Source organism: Mixophyes fleayi, chromosome 5 (assembly GCF_038048845.1).
Source record: "Mixophyes fleayi isolate aMixFle1 chromosome 5, aMixFle1.hap1, whole genome shotgun sequence".
Classification (NCBI taxonomy): Eukaryota; Metazoa; Chordata; class Amphibia; order Anura; family Limnodynastidae; genus Mixophyes; species Mixophyes fleayi.
This window is the reverse complement of record NC_134406.1, coordinates 215,039,569-215,062,940: the sequence shown is the minus strand read 5'-3', so window position 1 is coordinate 215,062,940 and position 23,372 is coordinate 215,039,569. Positions and strand designations below refer to the sequence as shown.

Sequence of the window (23,372 nt, the reverse complement as noted above, 5' to 3'; positions counted from 1 at the left end):
ATTCTGAGAGAAGTAGGGGGCAGCAAAGTATTGTCCTCAAACTTAAAAATAATAAAAGGACCCTAGTTCATTACACTGGAACCACAGGGATGTTAAAGTTGCCACTCCAGGGATCCCAGTCTTGGGCAATCAATCAGTCCCCACTGGCCGCCAGGTCGGGGGATGGGATGTTGGGAAGCGCCCCAGCACTTTCAGCAAAGGACTGGTAGCCTTTAGAGAGAGGGGACCTGCTAACTTTTTTTGTTCTCCCCCATATAAAAATAGACCTGCAATGACTAACCATATGCTTACTTTCACTATGACTAGAGGACTCCATGCTTGTTGCTTCCTGTGATGTGGAAACTAGTACAGTGCTGGGTCTGGTTGAAGATTTGAAAAGGGGGCATGTATTTTAATTTTGCACATATAAATGGGAGCCATCCAAATGTACTGGACCAGCAGTAGATGAAATGAAAATATAGTTGCAGGACCAGAATGGCTTACACATAAAGTGAGTAACTCAGAGTGATTGAATGCAAGGAAAAGCATAACTTGCAACTGAAAAAGTCGCATGCAAGTGTATACGTATGTATGCCGCATTCAGGGTAGGAGATGTGTCCAAATGAGCAGCACTTGCATCTGTTGGACAACAGACGCACACCTCAGACACTTATCTCCAACTAGCAAACATGTACAAAAACCTTTTAGTTTATATATTATAAGCACAATTGTTATGAAACATAATTTAAACTTCAATAACCTAGCAAATAAAGCATACAAAAAAATGATTTTAACTTTGCTACAACATGATCGGCAAATCCTAATCTGTGCTTGAGCTATTAATAAAGTTTTAATAAGTGCCTGCAAGTCCTTTGTAAATCTCTAATTACAAGCTGTTTATTAGTTCAGGTGTACATCATCACCATCATCCGCTTCTTACACCTGCCCCATACCACCAGCAAATAAAACCAAGTTTATCAGTCGTGTCTGCGACTATTTCACAGTCTGAAGCCATATGCAGTTGCTCGAACATGCCCTTACTGTACATTGCCTACGTTAGAACACCCCTTACCTCTCGCGTCTTGACTCATTAAGTGTAAGGAGGTTTAAGTGGCAAAAAAAACAACAGGTCTGAATTGCCACAGCTGCGTACGTTCGCGAAAAGGAGCGAAGATGTGTTACCCAAACAGGCATACATCTCACTCTGATTCAGGCCCAGAATGTTTACAAGTTTTTGAAGATACAGATGGAGCACATTTCATTTTGATAAATGGTGCAATCAGGCATCTGACGCATCCATATTGTATTTTTCACTTAACCAAAGCGCACACACCCCTTGTTATACAATGGAATTGTGCTGTTAATAATACAGATGTAGCAATGCATAAGGTACAATTGGACAATACACCTCCTTTCAGAAGGTGGCCAAGACAAGCTATATTTTCCAGAGTATGTTAATACTGAAATTGTGCAGTGTAACTCCTTATTACAAAATGCAATCAACAAATTGTATATGCACAGAGCTGCAGCACCACAAATCCCCACACCAGGGAAAGCCTACTGTTAAAAGAAAGTTATATTAAAAGAAACCTCCAACACTGATTTTAAAATGTTTGCAAATTTTTTTTGGATTGTCATTTAGCAGGCATGCATGACAGATTTCGTCAAGATGGATAAGTGGATAGCAAAACATTAAAACAAACTCATTATGTTAAGGAATCATCACAAAGTATAATTCGAAATCATTTCATATAAAGAAAGCAATAGACATGGTCGAGTGAAGTTACTTCCACAAAGTCCTTGGTAGCTTTTGGTTTAAAAGTTTCATTCATGACTACTTTTGATAGTCTATATAATAGACAAATAACAATAGTGAAGTATACACATGAAAATATAACAATGCAGTGAGCTGCAGTACTTGACATGGATGACTATAGAGACAATAACTGTCAGCAATATATTTATACTGTACAATATACTGATAGTTTCATGCGAACACTAACAAAGCCATTTATTAATGATTTAAAAAAAAAAATCAAATAAATGAAGATTGCTCAGCAATCATTCCTTATTAGAGACTGGAGAAGACTATGAATATGGGGTTAAATGCCACCTCCTTGTTTAATATTACTGTATGGTTTGTGTATACAGCACAATGAGTACCAAAGCACGGTAAGCATTGTCTAACCATTATTATGTTAATTCTCACTCTATCAGGAAAGCTATGTTAGGCTAGGTACACATTGAATAATTTTCTGACTGATGTGTTATATCAAACGATTGTATCTACGAGTGAAAGTCTGATCAGTCTGACGATTCATGCATACACACTGACATGATTTACCTTCAGATCTGTGCTCTTCATCTGGTCCTCTAGCCTTCAGAGAATGACAGCACAATATTCATTCATTCATTATTGTCACAATGATTAAAATCGCCTTGTTATAGCTATCCACATGTCCTAGTCAATTTTGTTAGCTTCTGAGACTCTGAAACTAAACATTCTGTCTCAGAACGAACAAATGAATTATTCTTTCTACAGCACTTTCTACATTTATTCACTGCTAGCATTGTCTGAAAAGAACACGACTCTGTAAACTCTATGGAGATCCTGAGCATGAGTGCATACACACTACATGATCGGCCGGTGATTGGTCGGAAAATATTAAACAATAAGACCAACTAAACGAGCCGACAATCGACACTTTGGAACGACTTTCGACCATCGTGTCACTATACACACTTACCCGACTTCCGACTGAGCGGCTGTATGTCGGCTGATTTGCCGATTATTGAACGAAAATGCTCCAGTGTGTACCCAGCCTTAGTGGCTACATTAATGGACCATGGTCCACTGAATCACTTAGCTTGTCTCACAATGAATACTTTTTTTAAGTACTTTGGAAATAGTAAATTATTAAAACATTAAATCTCTTATTTTTATGTTTATATATTTGTAACAATGATTTTACATTTGTTTATATTAACATATGCATTACATAACTGTAAAGAGGAAGTAGTAGCTGAAAAGTTGATTAAAATGTAATGATTGGTGTAGTAATTACTAGCGATAAGCAAAATTGTAGTAAAATTCTGCACAAAACAAGTTTCATGGTAAGTTTCAAGTTTTGAAAGAGATGCAAAGTTCTAGTGATACAATCTCTAATTTCCTCTTTTGCTTCTCCATTCCAGTGAATGACATAAGGCCCTGTATTTGTTAAATTCACATTTTGCAGAATGTATCATTGCTATTCTATACCTTCTGCTGTGTAGTGAGGTTAGAATATGACTGGGAACACTTAAGGACAAATTTGTCTGCCAAATGTGGAAGGCGGTGAATGTTTAGTGGAACGTTTTAGACATTTTCACTCACCACTAGTAATTACCTAGATATTAGTCTTGAACTGTAATTTTTTAGTCCTAGGTGGACAAATGACTGCCCAGCAAAGTAAATTTTAGGCAAAACAGAATAAGAAACCAAACTCAGGTGTGAAATCAATTTCAGCACCAAGAGGGCTCAAGTAATGTTACAATAAGGCATTGCTGATGACATTTTATAGAAAAAAAATCAGATTACTGTTTAAAATGAATACAGACGACTTTACTAACAGTCACGTTACATTTTGTATATCACAATTTAGATTATTAAAAATGTTATGTATTAAAAATGTTTGCAGGTTTCTTTTTTGTACATAATTAAATCATTAATCAAAAGAACACAGTGATATTAATAAATTATTTGTAGACAATAAGCACACACATTTTGCTGACTGAAATTAAAATGAATAATGCTGTCCTACTATTATCATAAGAGTATCAAGAGCATGAATTATGCATTAAAAAATGTAAACTTTGTTAAAGAGAAACCATATTCTTCTTCAATTGTCCACTGTATATAAAACAGCTTAATTTTAAAGTTTATTTAATGGCATTTGTTAATGTCTGCTGTATGTTTCAGATAACCTTTTTTTATTATAATCGGAAGGCTCAGAGTAAGCCTAAGCATTTTTTGACTTTGTGCATTATAATTCACAATTAAACATTAGTTAATTTGAATATTACTATTCATTGAATATTACTGTTAATGTCCAGATTATGAATAAATCACCACCGACCCAAATTGAAAAATAAACTATTTTAACAAAATACTTGGTTTATATGTAGTATAACTTCTTGTGGTAAGTCTAACAAATTATGTAACTTACTATGCTCAGTACAAGTATATCAATACAAAATTAGCATCATTGTGCCAGAATAGCAGTTCTACAGTTCTCTATAACAGAAGGTCTGTCCCACTATCATCATCATCATCATCACCATTTATTTATATAGCGCCACTAATTCCGCAGTGCTGTACAGAGAACTCTTTCACATCAGTCCCTGCCCCATTGGAGCTTACAGTCTAAATTTCCTAACACACACAGACGGACATAGAGAGAGACTAGGGTCAATTTGATAGCAGCCAATTAACCTGCATGTATGTTTTTGGAGTGTGGGAGGAAACCGGAGCACCTGGAGGAAACCCACACAAACACGGGGAGATCATAAAAATGCCACACAGTTAAGGCCATGGTCGAGAATTGAACTCATGATCCCAGTGCTGTGAGGCAGAAGTGTTAACCACTAAGCCACCATGCTGTCCACTATTTAATTTGAAGCTGGATAGGAGTCTCCAATCCTTTAAATTTCCTTTGTATTAGCATCTGAGGAAATAACTAAGCATAAGTGGCACTATAATGATCCATTTTGCCTTTTATAAGTGAAATTCAAGTGAACTGGAAAAATGTAAAAAAAAAACCAAAAAAACCCATTATAATGGGAGTGTGCCTTCCACCTCAAAACTGTCAACCTTGGTCACACCTATCATTTTTATATATGCCTATTGCGTAAACAGACAATTACACAAATGGTTATAATTTGAAAATTGATCCAAAAGTCTGCGTGATTTGGGTTAGCTGTTAATTCATATCTGTCCTACCAAGCAAATAAGCGTTTTGAGCAGTGTGGTAGCATTTCTGCCTCACAGCGCTGGGGTCATGAGTTTATACTTGACCAGGGCCTTATCTCTGTGGCGTTTGAATTTCCCCTCGTGTGTGCATTGGTTTCCTCTGGGTGCTCTGGTTTCCTCCCACACTCAAAATGCATAATGGTAGGTTAATTGGCTGCTGACTGAAAATTCAAGTCAATTAGCTTCTAAAAAATCAACCTGTGTTTGTGTTTGTGTGTCTGTGTGAGTTTGTATTAGGGCCTAGGTTCCCAAAGTGTGCACCATGGCTCCCAGGGGTGCCGCGGCGCTGTCACAGGGTGACAGGGTGCCGTGGCCAGGAAGAGAAATAAAAACAAAAAACTTACCAATCTGGCGGCGCCCGGGACCCAGCATCCTCCTCCCTCCTCGCTGCTCAATGAATGTCGGGCGTGATGACGTCACGCTCGACATTCAGTGACAAACGGCAGGAGAGAAGATGCTGGGTCCCAAGCACCGCTGAATTGTTAAGACAGAAGAAAAGACAAAAGAAATAGAAGAAAGAAGGTTAATTATGGTAAGTAAAAATCAGAGGGGAATGGTGATAGGAAACAGCAATGGAGGGGCACAAGAATGAAGGAGGGAGCAGAGGGAGGATGCAGAGGGGGCAGAGTGAGTGGATGCAGAGGGGGCAGAGCGAGTGGATGCAGGGGCCACAGAGTGTGTGGATCCAGGGGCCATAGAGCAGGGGTGGGCAATTAATTTCTTTCGGGGGCCACATGGAAAATCAGATCTGTGTTCGAGGGCCGAACCAAATTTATAAAAGGCCATTATAAAGGGCCCATCATAAAATGCAGCAAATTATATATAAGAATCATTTACCTGTTCAGTGGGAGAAATCTAGTCTGTCTTGGGCTGAACAAGTGCACTGAAATCTGGCGGAATATCTGAGGTGGCTATGCGAAGGACAGCTGAGAGGTGGTCATCAGTGATACAGGATCTGTGTCTGGATTTGTTGAACTTCATCACTGAGAATGTCTGTTCACATATGTAGGTAGATCCAAAGAGGACTAGAATTTTCAGAGCATGTCTCCACATGTGTGGAAAGTTCTCCTCTTTGAGTGATGAGTAAAACTCAAGCAATGGGACAGACCTAAAGTGCGCTGCCAGAAGTGTGTCAGACTGCAAGTCAATGAGTTCCATCTGAACATCACTGGGTGCATTATCCACATTGCAGCTGAAGGGAGAAGAAACCATGTCCATTTCACTCTCAAGTCTTTTGAAGTCTTGAAATCGCAATGAAAACTCAGCATGCAGTGCTTCTAACATGGATGAGTACCTGTGGAGGTGATCAGCTGATGGTTTGGCTTCCTTCAGTGTTGGCATGTGAGTGAGAATATTGTCCCCCATTTGGTTTGATAGAAGCTGCAACTTTTTCATGAAAGCCTTCACTGCACTGTACATTTCATGCACAAAAAGGCCCTTGCATTGCAGTTTGACATTCAGGTCATTCATCTGAGAAGTCACGTCTACAGCAAAACTAAGGTCTGCCAGCCAGTCTGCATCTGAAAGCTGAGGGATGTCATTTCCCTTGTTCTCACAGAACTGCCAGATCTCCTCTCTCAGGTCCCAGAAAACTTTCAGGACTTTTCCCAGGCTCAGCCACCTGACATTTGTGTGGTAGCTGATATCACAATGTTCAGACTCATTTTCCTCCAATAGTGCAACAAACTGTCTGTGATTCAGTGCTCTTGCTCTGATGAAGTTAACGGTTTTAGTTACAACATCAACAACATGGTTCATTTTTAATACTGACCTACACAACATTTCCTGATGTATAATACAATGCAAAAATGTCAATTTCTGCTCAGGGTTAATTTCGGTAACTTTATCCTGCATTCTCTTCAAAAGTCCAACATTTCTCCCCGTCAGATTTGGACAACCATCTGTTGTCACACCTACAAGTTTGTCCCATTTCAGTCCCAACTTGTCTAGACAGGCATTTACTTCTGCTAGGAAATCAATCCCTGTTGTTGTCCCTTTCATTGACTGCATGGCTGCCAGTTCCTCCGTTATTTTGAAGTCTGCAGTGATCCCACGTAAGAAGATAAGTAGCTGGGCAGTGCCTCGTACATCGCAGCTCTCATCCAGAGCCAGGGTAAAAAAGGAAAATGTAACCGCTCTGTTCTTCAGCTGAAACTCCAAATTTCCTGCAATGTCCTCAACCCTTCTCGTCACAGTACGCCGGGACAGAGGGATGTTCTCAAATGCATCCTTTTTCTCTGAACATATTAGCTCAGCAGAGCCCACCAAACACTCTTTAATAAACTCTCCGTCAGAAAACGGTTTACTTCGTTTAGTTATTTTATGAGATATGAGATAACTTGCTTTGGTAGCTGTATCTCTGGATGTGCTAAGTTTTGTAAAAAGTGTTCGTTGAGTTTGCAGCTTGGATAGCAAAATCTCCGACTCCTTTGCTCACTCTTGGTCAGACAAGTTCCTATATTTATCCTCATGTTTGGTCACATAGTGGCGATTCAGATTATAATCTTTCAACACAGCGACAACTGTGCCACAAACTAAGCCTTTGACTTCCGTAAATAAATATTTAGCAGTCCATGTCTTGTTGAAAACACGGCATTCAGAATCAACTTTCCTTTTTTTTATGTGAGACGACATTTTTGGGGGGCAGGAGCAGCTGGCGATGTAAACAAACAAAGAGAAGCACAATAGTAACTGCAGTGCCGGCAAAATGGGCAGCAAATTAGTATCCCCTATGATAGGTGGTATCACTCACGTTTAGGCAGATTTAAGCAGAGTGTCTGAAGGTCAGGAGCAGAGGACGAGACAGCTGGCAGTATGGCAGTGGCAGGAGAACTTACTGGGAAGAGATAAAAAACAGAAGAGAACAAGTTACTAGCACCTCCATCAATAAAAACAGTGACCCACAGCACAGCCATCAATAAAAACAGTGACCCACAGTACCAATATCAATAAAAACAGTGACCCACAGTACCACCATCAATAAACACAGTGACTGGAACCCCCACCTAGATATTACCCCACTATACCAGAGCTCTATCCGTCCATCTGTCCATCTTTAATCAACATCATGCCGGGCACAGCAGGGCTGAGGGGCAGCGCGGCATGATGCCCGCTGTCCTGTGGTGATCCGCATCGTGCCGTGTTGCCCCTCAGCCCTGCTGCACCCGGCATGATGTTGTCTGTAACGGTAATACTTACCTTTTTACTGTCTTCTTCCATACTCTTCTGTGCTCTCCTCCGCGGCGCTGCTGTGAATGCGGCGGGAGAGGTGTATGGACAGTGCGCACTTCCTCCCTACGCTGTATCCGGCCCCGGCATGATCTGATGCTCTGGAAGGGACGCGCATCGCCGACCAGCTCCGTATCCCTTCCAGAACCTGTGGCTGGCAGCAAAATTAATTAAATCTCCTGGGCAGACCCGGCGGGCCGGATTCGGAAGGCTGGCGGGCCGTATGTGGCCCGTGGGCCGGAGTTTGCCCAGGTCTGCCATAGAGTGTGTGGATGAAGGAGGGCACAGAGTGTGTGGAGATGAAGAATGGCACAGTGTGTAAATTATTCTTTGACAGAAATATAATTGAAAAAAATATATAAAAATATTCTTTTCCCTTGGATTTATGTGTATTATTTTTGCATACAACTAAATAAGTATTTCAGTCCTGACCTAAATACTTATTACGTTTTTTGCCCCAACTACTTATAAAACGGGACTTTTCTGTAATTAATTTGGAGAGGTGCCTTGAAAAAATTATGGAGACTCTAAGGCTGCCGTGAACTACAAAAGTTTGGGAACCACTGTATTAGGGAATATAAACTGCAAGCTCCAATGGGACAGGAACTGAGGTGAATGACAAAAATTCTCTCTAAAGCACTACATATTTGGTGGTGCTATAAAAACAAAATGATGGTGACGTTGATTTGGTGGCTTATCATACACCTCTCAGAAACTATTGCTTGTCAAAGGGTTTCCTGTCCGAATAAAATGGAAAGGTTCACCATAAAACAAAATTACGGTATTATAACAGTTGTGTTTTGTTCTGGGTCAGACTCACTGCTCAATACATTTTATTTTTTACCTATATTCTCCATTAAATGTTTTTAAGACAAGCCCAAATTCTCTTTATTCATTTGTTTTATACAAGCAAATAATTTGCCTGAAACCCACATAGTATCAAACCTGCAGACTTGGCCACAACTATGTCAACAGTAATTGTGGAACAACTTTTGTCTCTCTCTGTCATTTACATATGAATGTCTTAACACTGTCTGAATGTCAACATGTTCATAACAGAGCTTATCCTTACACCATCCTTCCATTATTCATACACCTTTTTCTTATCAAAGATGCTGGACAAACTTTTGTCCCTTTTCTCATCATCTCCCGTCTTGACTACTGCAACCTATTCCTATCTGGCATTTGCCTCACCCATTTGTCTCCACTTCGATCTATGCGAAATGTAGTGGCAAGATGGATCTACCTCTTTTACCACACCTTATCCAAGGCACCACTCTGCAAATAGCAAGACTATTTCTATAACTGTTCTACTTGAACAAGTTTACTACTGAATGATACAATTACTTTAATGAACACCCAGAATCTGAACATTATTTGAATACTATTTGTTACTGACAGATTTGTCCCTACTATTAGCTTGGTTAGGAAACAACCAATTAGGCACCATTCATGCCAAGTGCCCTAGGGGAATATCTTCTCTAATAATCGCTAATTTGGAAAACCTATTTCTATAGCCTCAAACACATATGCTGTCACACTTTTCAAGCTGCACAGCAATTACCCTATTGAGCACCAATTAACTACCTCCCGGACGTTACTGATCAGTGTGATGCAGATCACCTGCCACACAATGGAAACTAGAAACCAGATTGCTGTAACTTCCATTCCCTTTATGTACCTCCTGATAAACGATCAATTTGTGTTAAGTTATGATGGATAGTTTATGATTGCTGAATTACTGTGTGCCATTCCTTATACATATGAAATGTCAACATTGTTATTGTATTGTAACTTTAATGTGATCATATAAAGGTTAATCTGCAAATGCAACACTCGTTATCTCTCAACCTTTCCTGCACATGAGCACTGTCATTTAAATCACATCTCAACCTCATTTGGACATTTATGTTCTAGCATTATCACATTTACTAAAGTAGGTGTAGTGCTTTGTTCTTTCCTTTTCAATATTCTGTAAAGAGAAAGGACACCTCTTATCTTAGCAGCTCCCATACACCTATAGATACAATTACTCAGCCTTGACCATGCTGCAAATCCCTTCACTGGCTCTTCATGGAGACCTGTTATCTACCAAGCAGGGTGTGTTGCCTGCATAGACATCAAGGAAGTTAAGGAGGTAGGGAAACTGGATGGCGATGGTGATATCCCAGTGTAATAGTGTCAGTCTGACTGGCAATTATCTTTGTTATCAAGATTTAATTTTAAACTGTCAAAAAATAATGGGAGCAGGGACGCACACAGGATTTTTAAGGGGGGGGTTCCCCAACCCCCCCAAAAGAAAAAAAGAAAAAAAGCAAATGTAGCTGCGCATGCCTGCGGCGCTGTCAAAGAAGCTGCTGCTGAATAGTACAGGGGCACTTCTTTAGCTGAGGGGTTTCTGGAGACCTAGAAACCCCCCCTTTGCGCGCCACTGTGGAGGGAGAGGGGGGGAAAGAGAGAGATAGGGGGTCTTATAAGTGTATTATTTACAACAAAAAATAGTTTTCCATACTGTTACAATTTTTTCATATTGAAATAAATCATTGTAATGGTGGTTATTCCTTTCATTATTTATTATCATGTCTTCATATTTTTTTAAATGTCTAAAATTAATTTTCAATTACAAAAAGTAGCTTGTTTACATTTGATTTAGCTTGTTAAGCATTAACAAGATAACTAAAAATAATTAGCCTAATAAAAGTTAATGTCTTTTTCTCTCATTTTCAAAGATAAAAAGTAACTACCCTGCACAGGAGAGCAGCTGAAGGAGTAGGAGGATGAGACAATTCCTCTTCTCGACCTGCTGGTATTACCTTTCACTATATGTTTGCCTCCTGAAGGGACTACAAGACGTTAGAGAAAGCAAAGAACTGCTGTCAGCAATCGATCAAACTCTCCAGAAGATATAGGGCCAGCAGGTGTGCTATTATGAGTGTCAGGAAACATCAAGAAGGGAGGTTGTCAAACCACAAGTGGCAATCCTCAACCAGATGGTTCCCATGGCCCGAAGGCCTGGCCTCCATATGACCCTAGTGAGCCTAAGGGAACAACAGCTTCAATAACAGCATCTTCTTCAACAGTCCACAGTACTCGGGCTCAATCTAAAATAAACCCTATATGAAAATGTTCAATGTTCCAATGAAAAGAAAAGAAATTGCACTTTTTCTTTTTTATCACATAATAAAAATGTTGAAGACAGTCTGCTGGACTTCTTCAATTAATTGGATCAGGAACTCAATTATTAGATTTTAGTTAGAAAAATATAAAAATAATAGTTAGAAAAATATTATTGAATACTGTAATCTTGAAAGCTCTGGCTTTCTTCCATGGGGGAAGGTTATAGATCATGATCTTCAGGTTTCTTTCTATCAGTCTCCACCTCCTCCTTAAAATGCATCTCCATTCTTAATTGTGATGAAGACCAATAATATCGCACACAATATCCAGTACATACATGAGGGCTCCTTCAGACTGGTCATCGGAATGATAATCGGATATGGAAAAACCAATCATTCAATGACTGACCTGATAGAGGCATGTGCGTAATTGTATGCAATATGCTAGTGTGTGGCTGAATTTAAAATAGGAGTGAAAAGCTGTGGCTGTCTCCAAAAAGTAGAACAAGCTCATTTTGTTAAAAAAATTTAAATAAATATGTGTTGTTCCATAGTTTATTACTACAGACACTGTAAAGTCTGAGACATAAATAGCTTTAGAGGGGGGTAAATTCTACAATATATTTTTAAAGGAATACTATTATTATTATTATTATTATTATGATTATTATTATGATTATTATTATTGTCTTTTATTTATAAGGTACGATGAATTGTCCACAGCTCCATACATAAAATTTACAGTTGTGCACAATACACAGACAGCAACAATTCATATCTCCTTACATAATACATTTTGGGGCAAAAACAAAATATAAAATCAATTTATTTATGGGACAGTGACTGAGAGTGATAGTAATATCCAACAATTTCTTAAGAAAACAAAGCTGAAGCGTGTGGGTAAAGATGAGGTTGGAGTTATAGGTTTATTTGGTTGAGAGCTTTGTAGGTGAAGATGAAGAGTTTATTTATTTTCGGTAGACATCTTGATGCATGTATAGTGACTTGCAGAAAGGGATAGCAGAGAAAAAGCGTCAGGAGAGATATATAAGGTAAGGCAGTAACATCGAATATGGGTTGAAGAGGGGCAAGGTGAGAGTTAGCTAGCCCAAGAGGAGGAGGTTACAGTAATCAAAGCAAGAAATTACAAGGGAGTGAACAAGAGTTTTGGCAGCTTCCATGTCTGGATCTTGGATATATTCTAAAGTAGCAGCAGCAGAAATTGACGAGGGACTGAATGTGAGGTTTGGAGGAGAGGGAGGAGTAAAGGATGACCCCTAGATAGCAGACTTGAGGTACAGAGAAGAGGGTAGTGTTATCAGCAGAAAGATAGTGGTGAGAGGTGAGGAGCCTTGGCAGGGTGAAGACGATTATTCCAGTCTGAGAAATCTTGAATTTAAGAAAGTTTTAGTACATCCAAGATGAGATGGGCAAATGACAGCAGAAGAGAGAAGACATAAGAGAAGGGGAGAGGTCAAGAGGGAAAAGATAGATTAGGCAGACCAACACATAGCATACAGTTGGTACTGGGGGCCAAAGGAGTTGATGAGGTCACCAAGGGAAGAGGTGTAGAGGAAGAAGACAGGGAGCAAAGAGCAGTTTCTTGGGGAACTCCAACAAGTAGCAGAAGAGGGGGGAAGTGGAGTCATGTGTAGAGACTGAAAAGTAACAGTTGTAAGGGAAGAGGAAAATCAGGAGAAGCCAGTATTACAGATAGCTAGAGATTGAAGAATTTGCAAAAGGAGAGTTGGTCAATGGACACTTGTGAGGAATTGAGAGACTTGAAGTAGGACTGTTTAGAGTGATATTGCAAAATTATAAGGTGAGAGAATGTACTTGAAGTGATGGAAGTCAGCATAAGCATGTGACTTTCTCCAGAGCTGTTCTGAATATATAGAGAGTAAGTTTGGAGTGCCAAGGTTAAGGTGAGGTTGAGGGACCGACAATGGCTGATAGTGATAGCCATGGTGACAGAGTCAAGGGTAGTGGTAAGGGTTTGAATGTAGGAAAATACAGCCTGTTCAAGGGAAAAAAAAGGATGGTGATGAGGCAGAGGAGTGAGACATGGGAGAAAGAAAAAGTGGTAGTAACTTTAAAGGAAGGGGAAGGTAAGAGAGGTGGGCAGGTGCTAAGAGAGAAGAGATTGTTGGTAGAGAGGGAAAGGTAAATTTTTGATGTCATAGACAGTAAATACTTGTTAAATTAATAGATTAAGCGAGTGGACACTGCTGTGGTATGGATATGATCTACATTAGGCGAGATCAAGGGAGGAGGAGAGATCGAGAAGTTTGAAAGCAGCAATGTCAGAGGGATTATCTATATAGATTTTAAAATCCCTCATGATGAGGGAGGGAAGGTCACTGGAGAGAATGTAAAGGAGCCAGGTGGCAAAATGATCATTGAATTGAGAGGCAGATAGAATGGACCTCAAAAGAGGAGAAAGAGAGGGGATTAAATCAGAAAGTGTAGCAGGTGGAAAAAAGGATTCCAATGCCTCCACCTTGCTGTCCCCCAGGTCTAAGTGTGTGGAAAAGGACAAACCCCTGAAAGAGAGAGCAGTGAGAGAGGTAGTGTCGTCAAGGGATAGCCAGGTTTCAGTGATGACAAGCAGCTTGATGAAGCTAGAGTATAAAGATAATGGGCCTGATTCAATAAGGAAAATAGGGCAAAAAAAAGAGTAAATGTTCTCTGGGACAAACCATGTTACAATACAAGTGGTGCAAATTAGTATATTATTTTGCACATAAGTTAAATACCAGCTGTTTTCTCATCTAGCACACAAATACTTGATAGCTTTATTTTTACACTGAATTTTAAAGTTCATTTAGGACATGCCCTACCCCAAATATAAATCTGTCCCCACATTTTAAATTTACCTCCCCTCCAATGCAACATGGTTTTACCCAGGCGCAAAGTTACTACTTTTTTATACTTTGCTCTCCTTAATGACTCAGGCCCAATGTATGCAAGCCAGTTTGTTACTGACCTGGAATTCTAGAGAGCACAGGCTAGAGGGAGAGAGGAAAAAGGAGAGATGCAGATAAGGTTGTTGGGGTTATTGGATTACAATGGTGGGCAGGGTTTTAAACAACTCAAATCATGATTCTAAAAAGGTTATCAGTATTGGGAAAATGAGATTAAAATATAAGGAGCATTGTAGCAACTATAGTGTTCTGTATCAATTAATATTTACATTACCAAGGCATGTTCACTAATTAAAAATGAAACATTGTTACACAGCAGCTATGCCTGTTCACCTTGCCTATTTGAAAATCGCTGCCATATTACTTATTGCCTCATAATGAAGAGTTCATGGGCACTCCCTGGAGAATCAATGAATGAAAATTTTACTGATTCTGAAAAAAATTAACAATTTCTTCCCTGTGAAACCAGGGCTACATGAGTACTATCTACTGCCCCCATGGCATGCAGAAATTGAGCAATGTTGTAGAATTGCAATGACACGTTAATAAACTGCTTGATGTGTAACAGGAATTTCCATAGTACCCAAATAAAAGCAGTTTGGGGGTATTCCTCCTCCACAGCTACTGTGGTCTTGAATGAGCCAGACACACAATAATGTAATACAGCAAGCAAATAATTTATCTCAAGGTTAGTCTGCACAAGCTATAGAGTTTCCATTTAATGGGAGCCAAAACCAACATATCACATCTGTGTCTGGCATATCAAATAGGCTTTCATGTGACCTGTAGACACATGGGGCCTTATTTATTAAGGAAATTTAAGCAAAAAATTTAGTAAGTTTTCTTACTCAAGTTTTCTGGACAAAACCATGTTACAATGCAAGGGGTGCAAATTAGTTTATTATTTTGCACGTAAGGAAAATACTGTCTGTTTTTTCATGTAACAGACAAATACTTGAAAGTTTATTTGTACACTGAAATTTAAAGTTGATCTAGGACATGCCCTACCCCAAATATAAATCTGCCATCACATTTTAAATGCACCTCCACCTCCAATGCAACTTTTGCTTAAATTTCCTTAATGAATCAGGCCCTTGAACTTTGTCACTGTTGCTGCTGGTGAAGAAGGCACCATCTTTGATGTCCTTGGACAACACAAAACACCAGCTGAGAAGCAATGTGCTATATGTCAGAAAAACAGGAATCAGAAATGGATCAAAACATTACTAATAAATAATGATGACGTTATTAAAAGAAATTGCTTAATGTTAGCTAAACATTTAAAAACAATAAAATAGGTATATCTTCAAAAAACACATGCGACAGATTTGCAAAAGAAAATGATAAGAATTACATGTCTATTATATCAGAGAAAAAGATTATATAAAGTATTACTGGTAGCGGTCCTGGCATGTTTTATTTCCAAAGCACAAAACATCCGAGTAAAAAAATATAGTAAATAAACTTCAACACAGAGTAGTATGTTTTCAGAGTACTGATCTTAAGAATAATTATAATTTAAATGTCCCAAGCAGAAATGTTTGTTGACATTTATTTTGCTAACATGACACATATTCCCTTTTTGTATAAAAAAAACAAACAAAAAAAATGTATAGAACTCCAATGCTGTAGTGGTCTGACCAGAAAGACCAAAATGTCACACAAATGGCCGCTAAATCCAGTAATGCAGCCATAAGCAATAAAGGACGTGCTATAAGCTGAAAAGGTGAATCCGCAATCATAAATCAAGAAGCTACAAGATAATGGTGCCGCTCATCATCACCTTCAGCATGTATTCACACCTGTTCTCTTGCAGCCACAAGATATATGGTTACTGACAGACTTAAATGCATCTCCGTGTTGGTCTGCCTATTGTAATTGTAAAGAGGCATAAATGTCAGATGTGAGAAAATCTGCACATGCGCATAGGCTTTTTTTTGTTGGCATAGACAGTGTAAATTTAGGATTTTATGCTGAGCAAACAGGCAATGGCCACACTCTGCTTTAGCCCCTGAGTAATTTCTGGCTTAATTACGTGAGCATCGTACCTGCGTATGCTCAGTAGAGGCCCGTCCCTTTACTCACATGAGAACAGGCACTGGAGGGTGAACCAGCATTGCCATGCCTCCTTCTCACCACCTGGCCACTCTTAACTCAGGGCCCTGAATCAGTAGTTCCAGCAAAAGCACAGTAGCCTTTTTTGCATTAGGAATATGATCATCTTGCCATAAAAATCAGAGCAACTGTACATTCTTTTTCTGATATATATTTGTATTTTTTTTAATATGTTGTAGAGTACAGACACAAAATACTATCTACAGTGTGTCATCTTTCCTTTATCTCTATCTTTTTAGTTTGTTTAAAAATAAAATGCTGATTTACACTTTTATTGAAAATATGACTATAATTAAGAAGTAATATTATGAAAACAACATGTTGTGACAGGCTGCTGGGTTCCTGGAGAAATAGAAAATGTTAGTTGAAGTCATATATACTTCAAGACTAATTTAAAATGAAAATTTATATACACAGATATGCACAAAATTGACTTCAGTGGATATTTAGTTTGCATGCTATAAACTATATACTGTGGCCCATTTCAGCAAAATAACAAAGAAGGCAACATTTCCTGGCATACTAAATGAAAAGCAATATCCACAGTACAGAATGTTATATTAAAGCTTTGTCCAAATCATAAAACAGTTGTAAAATGTTGTCTGAATGCCTACATCATAACAGGAGTAAATTAAAAAGTATTAAACATAGAAGTATAAAGAGACAGACAGAGTAGCAGATATTTAAGAATGCAATCATTTTAGATTGAAAATGTGAAGTATTAATATAAATTTGCATTAGTTTGTACTGACAAGTTCTTTAGTCCAATGCTCTGTATATTTTTAAGTAAAGTGGCCTAAAATGATAGTTGCATGTGTAAATTTTAGAGAAACCCACTGTGAACGAAAACCAATATTGTCACTGGTGTGCCTGCGATGATGCAATAGCGGTGGCCGGAGCTTGAGCCACCCTTAATGGTAACTGCTGTCTGCACATGCCGAACTCATGCACAGATTTATATGAACTGGCTGGTAGCCAGAGAATATTAAACAAACAGAATAACAAAGAAACCTAACAAAGAAATTGTCTCCAACATGAGGTTTGGCAGGAAGTTAATATCAAACAAAGAAGCATGGGCCTGACAGGAAGTACAGCTAAGCACACAGCAGTGACTCACCGTTGAGTGTGCTGTTGTGAGGGGGGTTGGTGAAGGTCATCACCCCCACCTGAAACAGTGCATGCTGGTTCAGGCTTCATAAACTCCTGACCCAGGAAGAACAAGCCTGTTTGACCATACATCTACACACACCTGGAAGCTTGGGACATTTATTGGACATCACATTACAATTTAAGGTATTCCCTGCACTAACTTTTATATATTCCTGCAATTTCTGTCTATATAACCTTATCGTCTATCATCTACCTTATATGTATTCTGCCTGTAATTTATAATATACATTGCTTGCATGTATATGTAAAGTTTTATCTATTTCTATTAACTTACTTAATCTTTATCTTTAATTACCTTATCTGTTACATTTTATATAAAAATATATATCTCTGCAATACTCAGTTGACTAGAAGGAGTATTAGAAACTTTAAGGAGAATAGGACACCTAGAAGAGAGGAACATAAATTCAAACTGAACCAGAGGAGAGGTACATATTACAAATCACCATTATAAAGAGGATACTGCATATGGAGGTACAAAGAGGGTATATAAATTCCTAGATCCAAGGAATATAAGGACTACACGTAGTTTTAACACACCCAAAAAGAGATATATATGGAATTAGTGAGGGATGAATACAAGAAGATGAGAGAAGCGGCCTTCTTAGAGATCACCAATAGCCAACAAAACTACCTAGATATAATAAAAAGAGCTCAGAGAAATTTATATATTGTTCACACCCCCTGGGACTTGGATCCCAATAAAAATCTACCCCCTTTTTTTAGAATTGATCAGGGAGTCAACAGTTCCACTACGCACAATACAATCTGCCAACAGTTCCCAATACCAGAGCCCACAAAAGTCCCGTAAAAAGAAAAGACAAAAACTCACAGAGTATAGGAGGGAGGAAATGTAACGACCAAACCAAAATTAAGAGGATAAAAGAGCTAGATAAAGGGATTTTCAACCTTTGTAGCACACAACTTTCTTTGGTACAAAATAGTAACTTAGGAAAAGGGTTGAAATTCACCAATGAAAAAACTATAAACAAATTGGAGACACACTGTATATAGACCTGCACATGTTTATTTGAAAAATAGCCCTAAAAAAATATTTTTGAACAATTCCAAAGATACACCTCTCATGGAAAAAGCACCAACAACTAGAACAAGTGAAGAACACCAACACAGATTCATATTCATATTCATTCACACTGAGTTTAGAAATAAATCAACTTTTTATCCCACACTTGTGAAGGGGGTCTTCATTACCACTTTTCAAAAATTAGTGGAAGAGGATATGAAGAAGATTAAGATACAAAATTGCTCTGCCCATTGCAGCACATCTCAGGCAGAAAGAAGAGCGATCAAAGATCCTGAAAATAACAAAAATATAGTCATCACACCAGCCAACAAATAGGGTGGGATCACTAATCTAGACACTGATAAATACGTAACAGAGCCGGAGTAATAACTATACTGCGATATTGCCACCTATGAACATCTTTCAGAAAATCCCACTACCCACTATCAGAAAAGTCTAGAAGAACTACTTGGAGATACCTCAGGAGAAGGGATCCTTAAGTCAGAACTAAGCTTCTTGGTAATTAAGAATCCCAGATTACCAATAATATATCATATTTTCAAAATTCATAAGTCCCTTACCAATCCCCCTGCGAGACTTATTGTCTCAGGTATAGATTCTCTCCCAATGAATCTATCCAGTTACATTTAGAGATAGAATATAGTACAGCACTTCTATTGCAAGTAAAGCTGCCAGAGGAAAATAGGGAACCTCTATCCCTAATATTATAGGTAAATGTAAAGAGTTCCTCTGCGCTGTGAGAGTAGGTGTAAATGTTTTCAGCTTATTGGCGTACACAAAGCATAAATGGTTCTGGCCAGACCAAAAAACAACACACCCAATTGGCAAGCAACATAGATTTGGCACTGGCAAGTTTTCTATAAGGGCATAAGTCCTTCCTTTATATCTGTATAATCAGAACAAATTACAGATTCAACCAGATGAGTTGACATAACAAAAAACTTATGTTCTTATGCATTGGATGTTTTATGCATTGATCTTTTGGCCAGAACTGTTGTATGACCATTTCTACTGTGATTTTTGAGGAGTACTTCTTTAAAATTAAAAGCCTTTTATAATAATACGTAGTGTCTATTTAGAATGTATTCTTATATGCAGCTGTTACATACTTGGACTTGATAAAACTCCATTTATTGTTTACATCTAGGGAACCGCTATATATACAACTACACTACTAAATCATTTTCTTACAGTATGTAGAGGCATATTATTAGGTGCCTTATGAAACATTTCTTGCTATCTAGTATTTTGGAGGGTTGGAACTCCCCCTCATCCACACCTGTTCCCTATTTCTGGCAGCCACTATATATGTACTCAAAGTGAAGGTCATATACCCAATTTTGTGTGTATTTAACATATCACATCCATTTGTATCATTATGTTAAATCAAACAGATTTTTTTTACAAGCTCGGCATATTTACCACCATAACTGTAGCAACGTAATAGTTGTGGAGGAGATATGTTTTATGAAAAGCATGATAATCCTGTGCACAACAAATATGACACAAGCTATTAACAATTTTGTTAATAGTATTATACTTTACTTTATACTTTATGTTATTATTTTAACCCATATTCCGTACTGTGAAAATCAATGCTGATGAGTAGTCTGCAGTAATAATAAAGTTGCTTATTGTTTGAAGATTAAAACATTTTAAGCTTTGTTAACAAAATTTGTATTTTATCAGTGTGGACTTGTACATGTGTATTATAAGCCTATCCCCGTTGTATGCTGAGTTGTCAGGTCACTCAGTCTGGCAACCCAATGAACCCTTGAGATTCTTTTCGTACTATGAGTTTCCTGGTTTGGTATCCTGGCTTACTGATTCAGGTTTTCCCTGACTTGGGAATCCCTTAAAGTAGCAGCAAAGATCGTCTGGCATTACAGATTTGAGAACGGATTTAGAGAGATCAGGGTCTTTCCTGATGCCCAGAGAGAAGCAGAGGATATCTAAAGCAAATTACATCATTACTTGTATATTACAGGAAAAGGATTCAAAAAGCTGGCCTCAAAAAGCTTCTCAATCTGGTTTGTTAAATTGGTCAAAAACTGAGAAAATCTGCCATAATTTTAGATTCAGTATAGAGAAAATTGAGAACGCAATTTTTGACCATGTTCGAGCTTGTTAAACCATGTTTAAACTTAAATTTATAAATTTTAATTGTTTTTAAAAGCAAACCTCGAAAAATCTCAAATGACGAACGTAAACTGCAAAATTTGAACTTTAAAAACTATTCACTGTTCCAAATTAAAAAGAATGTTAAAATTCAACGAGGTTAACATTCAAACAACACATCTGACGTTACGTCTGTTAATGAATATGGGTCTAACAGAGAAGACACGCACATAAAAATATTTCATTTAATGTCACTTGTTAATAAGACGCGCATACACCTCATTTACATGTGTTTTTGTTTGTTTTTAAAAATGCACATTTCGTTTGCATTTGTTAATGAGTTAAATGTCTATGGATCCAGAGTGAACAGTTTACAGGCATGCTGCATATATTTGACTTCCTTATTTCTTTGGGTTAATTCAGATTCACAAAAGTCGATAGATATTTGACCATTCCACACTACAGTGGCTTCATATCTTCACTAAAAGGCTAAATATGTATTTTAAAGAACATTCCAAGGATCTTAGAAACAAGTATAAATGATACATTGCCGTGAAATCAAACGTCCACTAAATTATTACAAAAGTAAATACTATTTAACACACAAATGTATACAGTCCTGTAGACAGAAGAGGCACATTTTCCCTACTCAGTTAAGCTAATAAAGTGATTTGTCCTCTGTCACATGAAACAGACACTGTGATTTGTACCATTCTCTTTCACAATGCCCTTTGTGCCATTGTTATACTTCCCATTAATGCAGTAATAACCAGTTTGTTTATCTCAAGCCACACTGGCTTCAAATTGATGTGTGTGAGCCCAAAATAATAGCAATCCAGATAAACATCTGAGTGACCAAACTGTGCAGAGATCCTGTCATTCTATGCTGGAAATCTTTACAGGAACTGCCTATGTATGGGCAGATTTAGTCAGTCACTGGATGTAATCAATGAATAACTTTATAAAATATATACCATTGCAATTATTATGTGTAATTGATTACAAATACAGTGTGCAGTCACACAGAAGGCAGTTTATTTTAAATGATATTTGTAAAAATGCAATAAATGTTGTAATATTTATCTATATATTATTTATTCATATAATTTGCATCAATTACATTGGATTGCATTACCTGGGGATGTAAAGAGAAACAGTATTTTCAGTCACAATATACCTGCTCACTGCCTGGCAATGAACACAAGTTTGGAGATATTACCCAGAAACAATAGGGTTTGATCAATTACCAGGCATCATCAACAAAATCAGTGCTGGGCTTTGAAATTGTAAATAACAAAACATTTTAGTTTAATTGTATACAAATTACAAAAGTCATAGATTTACACCTTATTTTTACAGTAAAGTTATATTATTAAACATAAAAAATGTGGCAATTTTGAGGTTATTTACCCTTATGTTATATACATTGTAAGAACAAATATAGGTCATCTGGTTTTTTTGAGAGCTTCCTTCATCAGCTTGGTCTTTTATCCATTTATACATTTAAAGCTGACTTAAAACATGCAAGACCTATTAGTTTTATGTCGTATACAAGTCTCAAAATCCAATGCAGTGACCTGTTTACTAATGGGTGCATTTCCTCTCCCCTCCTGTTAAGTATCAATCTTTATCGCAATGATAAGGTATTTCAGGGCCATTTATTAACAATCATCCCGGAACAGCGCTTCCGATAGGATGCTGCCCTGGCGATGACTCTCCTACCGGGTTCTGACCCGATGTCTTTACTGTGCATGTTCTCCCAATAGAGTAGAATGGCTAACATAATCCTTAGATGAAGATAGCCATCGGGGTCAAGCTCTGAAAGGCTCGGTTTTTTGGAGCTTGTTAAATTTGCCCAGACTGCAGTCCTCATTGAAAATAATGGGGACTGCGGTTTATTGCAATATTTAGCCTAATGCAGAAGATATCTATGACATCTCCTGTGTTAGGCTTTTGTTAGATAGAATTATTACTTCAAAATGCCTCAACCATGAAGAAAAAGCCATATCCACATGGTTTATGGCTTAATAAACAGGCCCCTTACTCTTTTTCAACCATTGTATTTTCCTAGAAACTCTCTGAGAAATACTGGATTATTGTATTATATTTAATACCCTGAACTGACATGATCACAAGAGTATAAACTTTTAATGAAGACATTTAGTCCAGGCGCTGTGATTCTTCTTCTTTTTTTTTTTTTAAGCCATTGATTTTGTTTTAGTGTCAAAATTGCAGACTGAGCACATAAAGGCTTTTTACAATACATTATATTTATTCTGGTTGAAATTGTAGAACTGTGTACTGCTATAGTTCTTGTCTATACATGATAATTGTCAGAGCTATGTAATTGGACAGAGATAATTTGTTATTGAATTATAAGCAGGAAAATGTGTTTTTTGTATGCAATGCCAACTGCTTGCAGATTACGCACATAGTCAAGCAAGTCAGCAATTGGTTTGTCTAATGCAATCATATTTGGCTCATTTTTTCCCCTGCTGGTACTGTATCCGTGATATTGCCTGAAAGAGTCCCTGAGGGATCTAAAGTTAGGTTTCAAAATATTTTATTTTCTTTGGTTATTCACTTATCCACAGTAATGCAAAACCTGTTGAAGCTGTATCTTATAAAATTCAAAACACACTCAGACATCTGTAATGTCAGGTGTTCTA

The 23,372-nt window shown here is 37.8% G+C and overlaps 1 protein-coding gene across 1 annotated transcript; it reads right to left on the bottom strand.

Moving 5' to 3' along the window:
- Positions 1-5,842: 5,842 nt before the first annotated feature.
- Positions 5,843-8,206, bottom strand: LOC142159515 (general transcription factor II-I repeat domain-containing protein 2A-like). Its single transcript, XM_075214410.1, has 2 exons — positions 8,186-8,206; positions 5,843-7,390 (listed from the first exon to the last, which is right to left on the bottom strand). The coding sequence occupies exons 1-2, from the start codon at positions 8,204-8,206 to the stop codon at positions 5,843-5,845; spliced, it is 1,569 nt and encodes a 522-aa protein (XP_075070511.1).
- Positions 8,207-23,372: the final 15,166 nt, after the last annotated feature.

Bases quoted from the DNA above. Each gene is read 5' to 3' on its own strand.
- LOC142159515 (XM_075214410.1), bottom strand. From the start codon at position 8,206: ATGGAAGAAGACAGTAAAAAG. The intron at 7,391-8,185 runs GTAAGTATTACC...TTGCTATCCAAG, and splicing joins TGGAAGAAGACAGTAAAAAG to CTGCAAACTCAACGAACACT.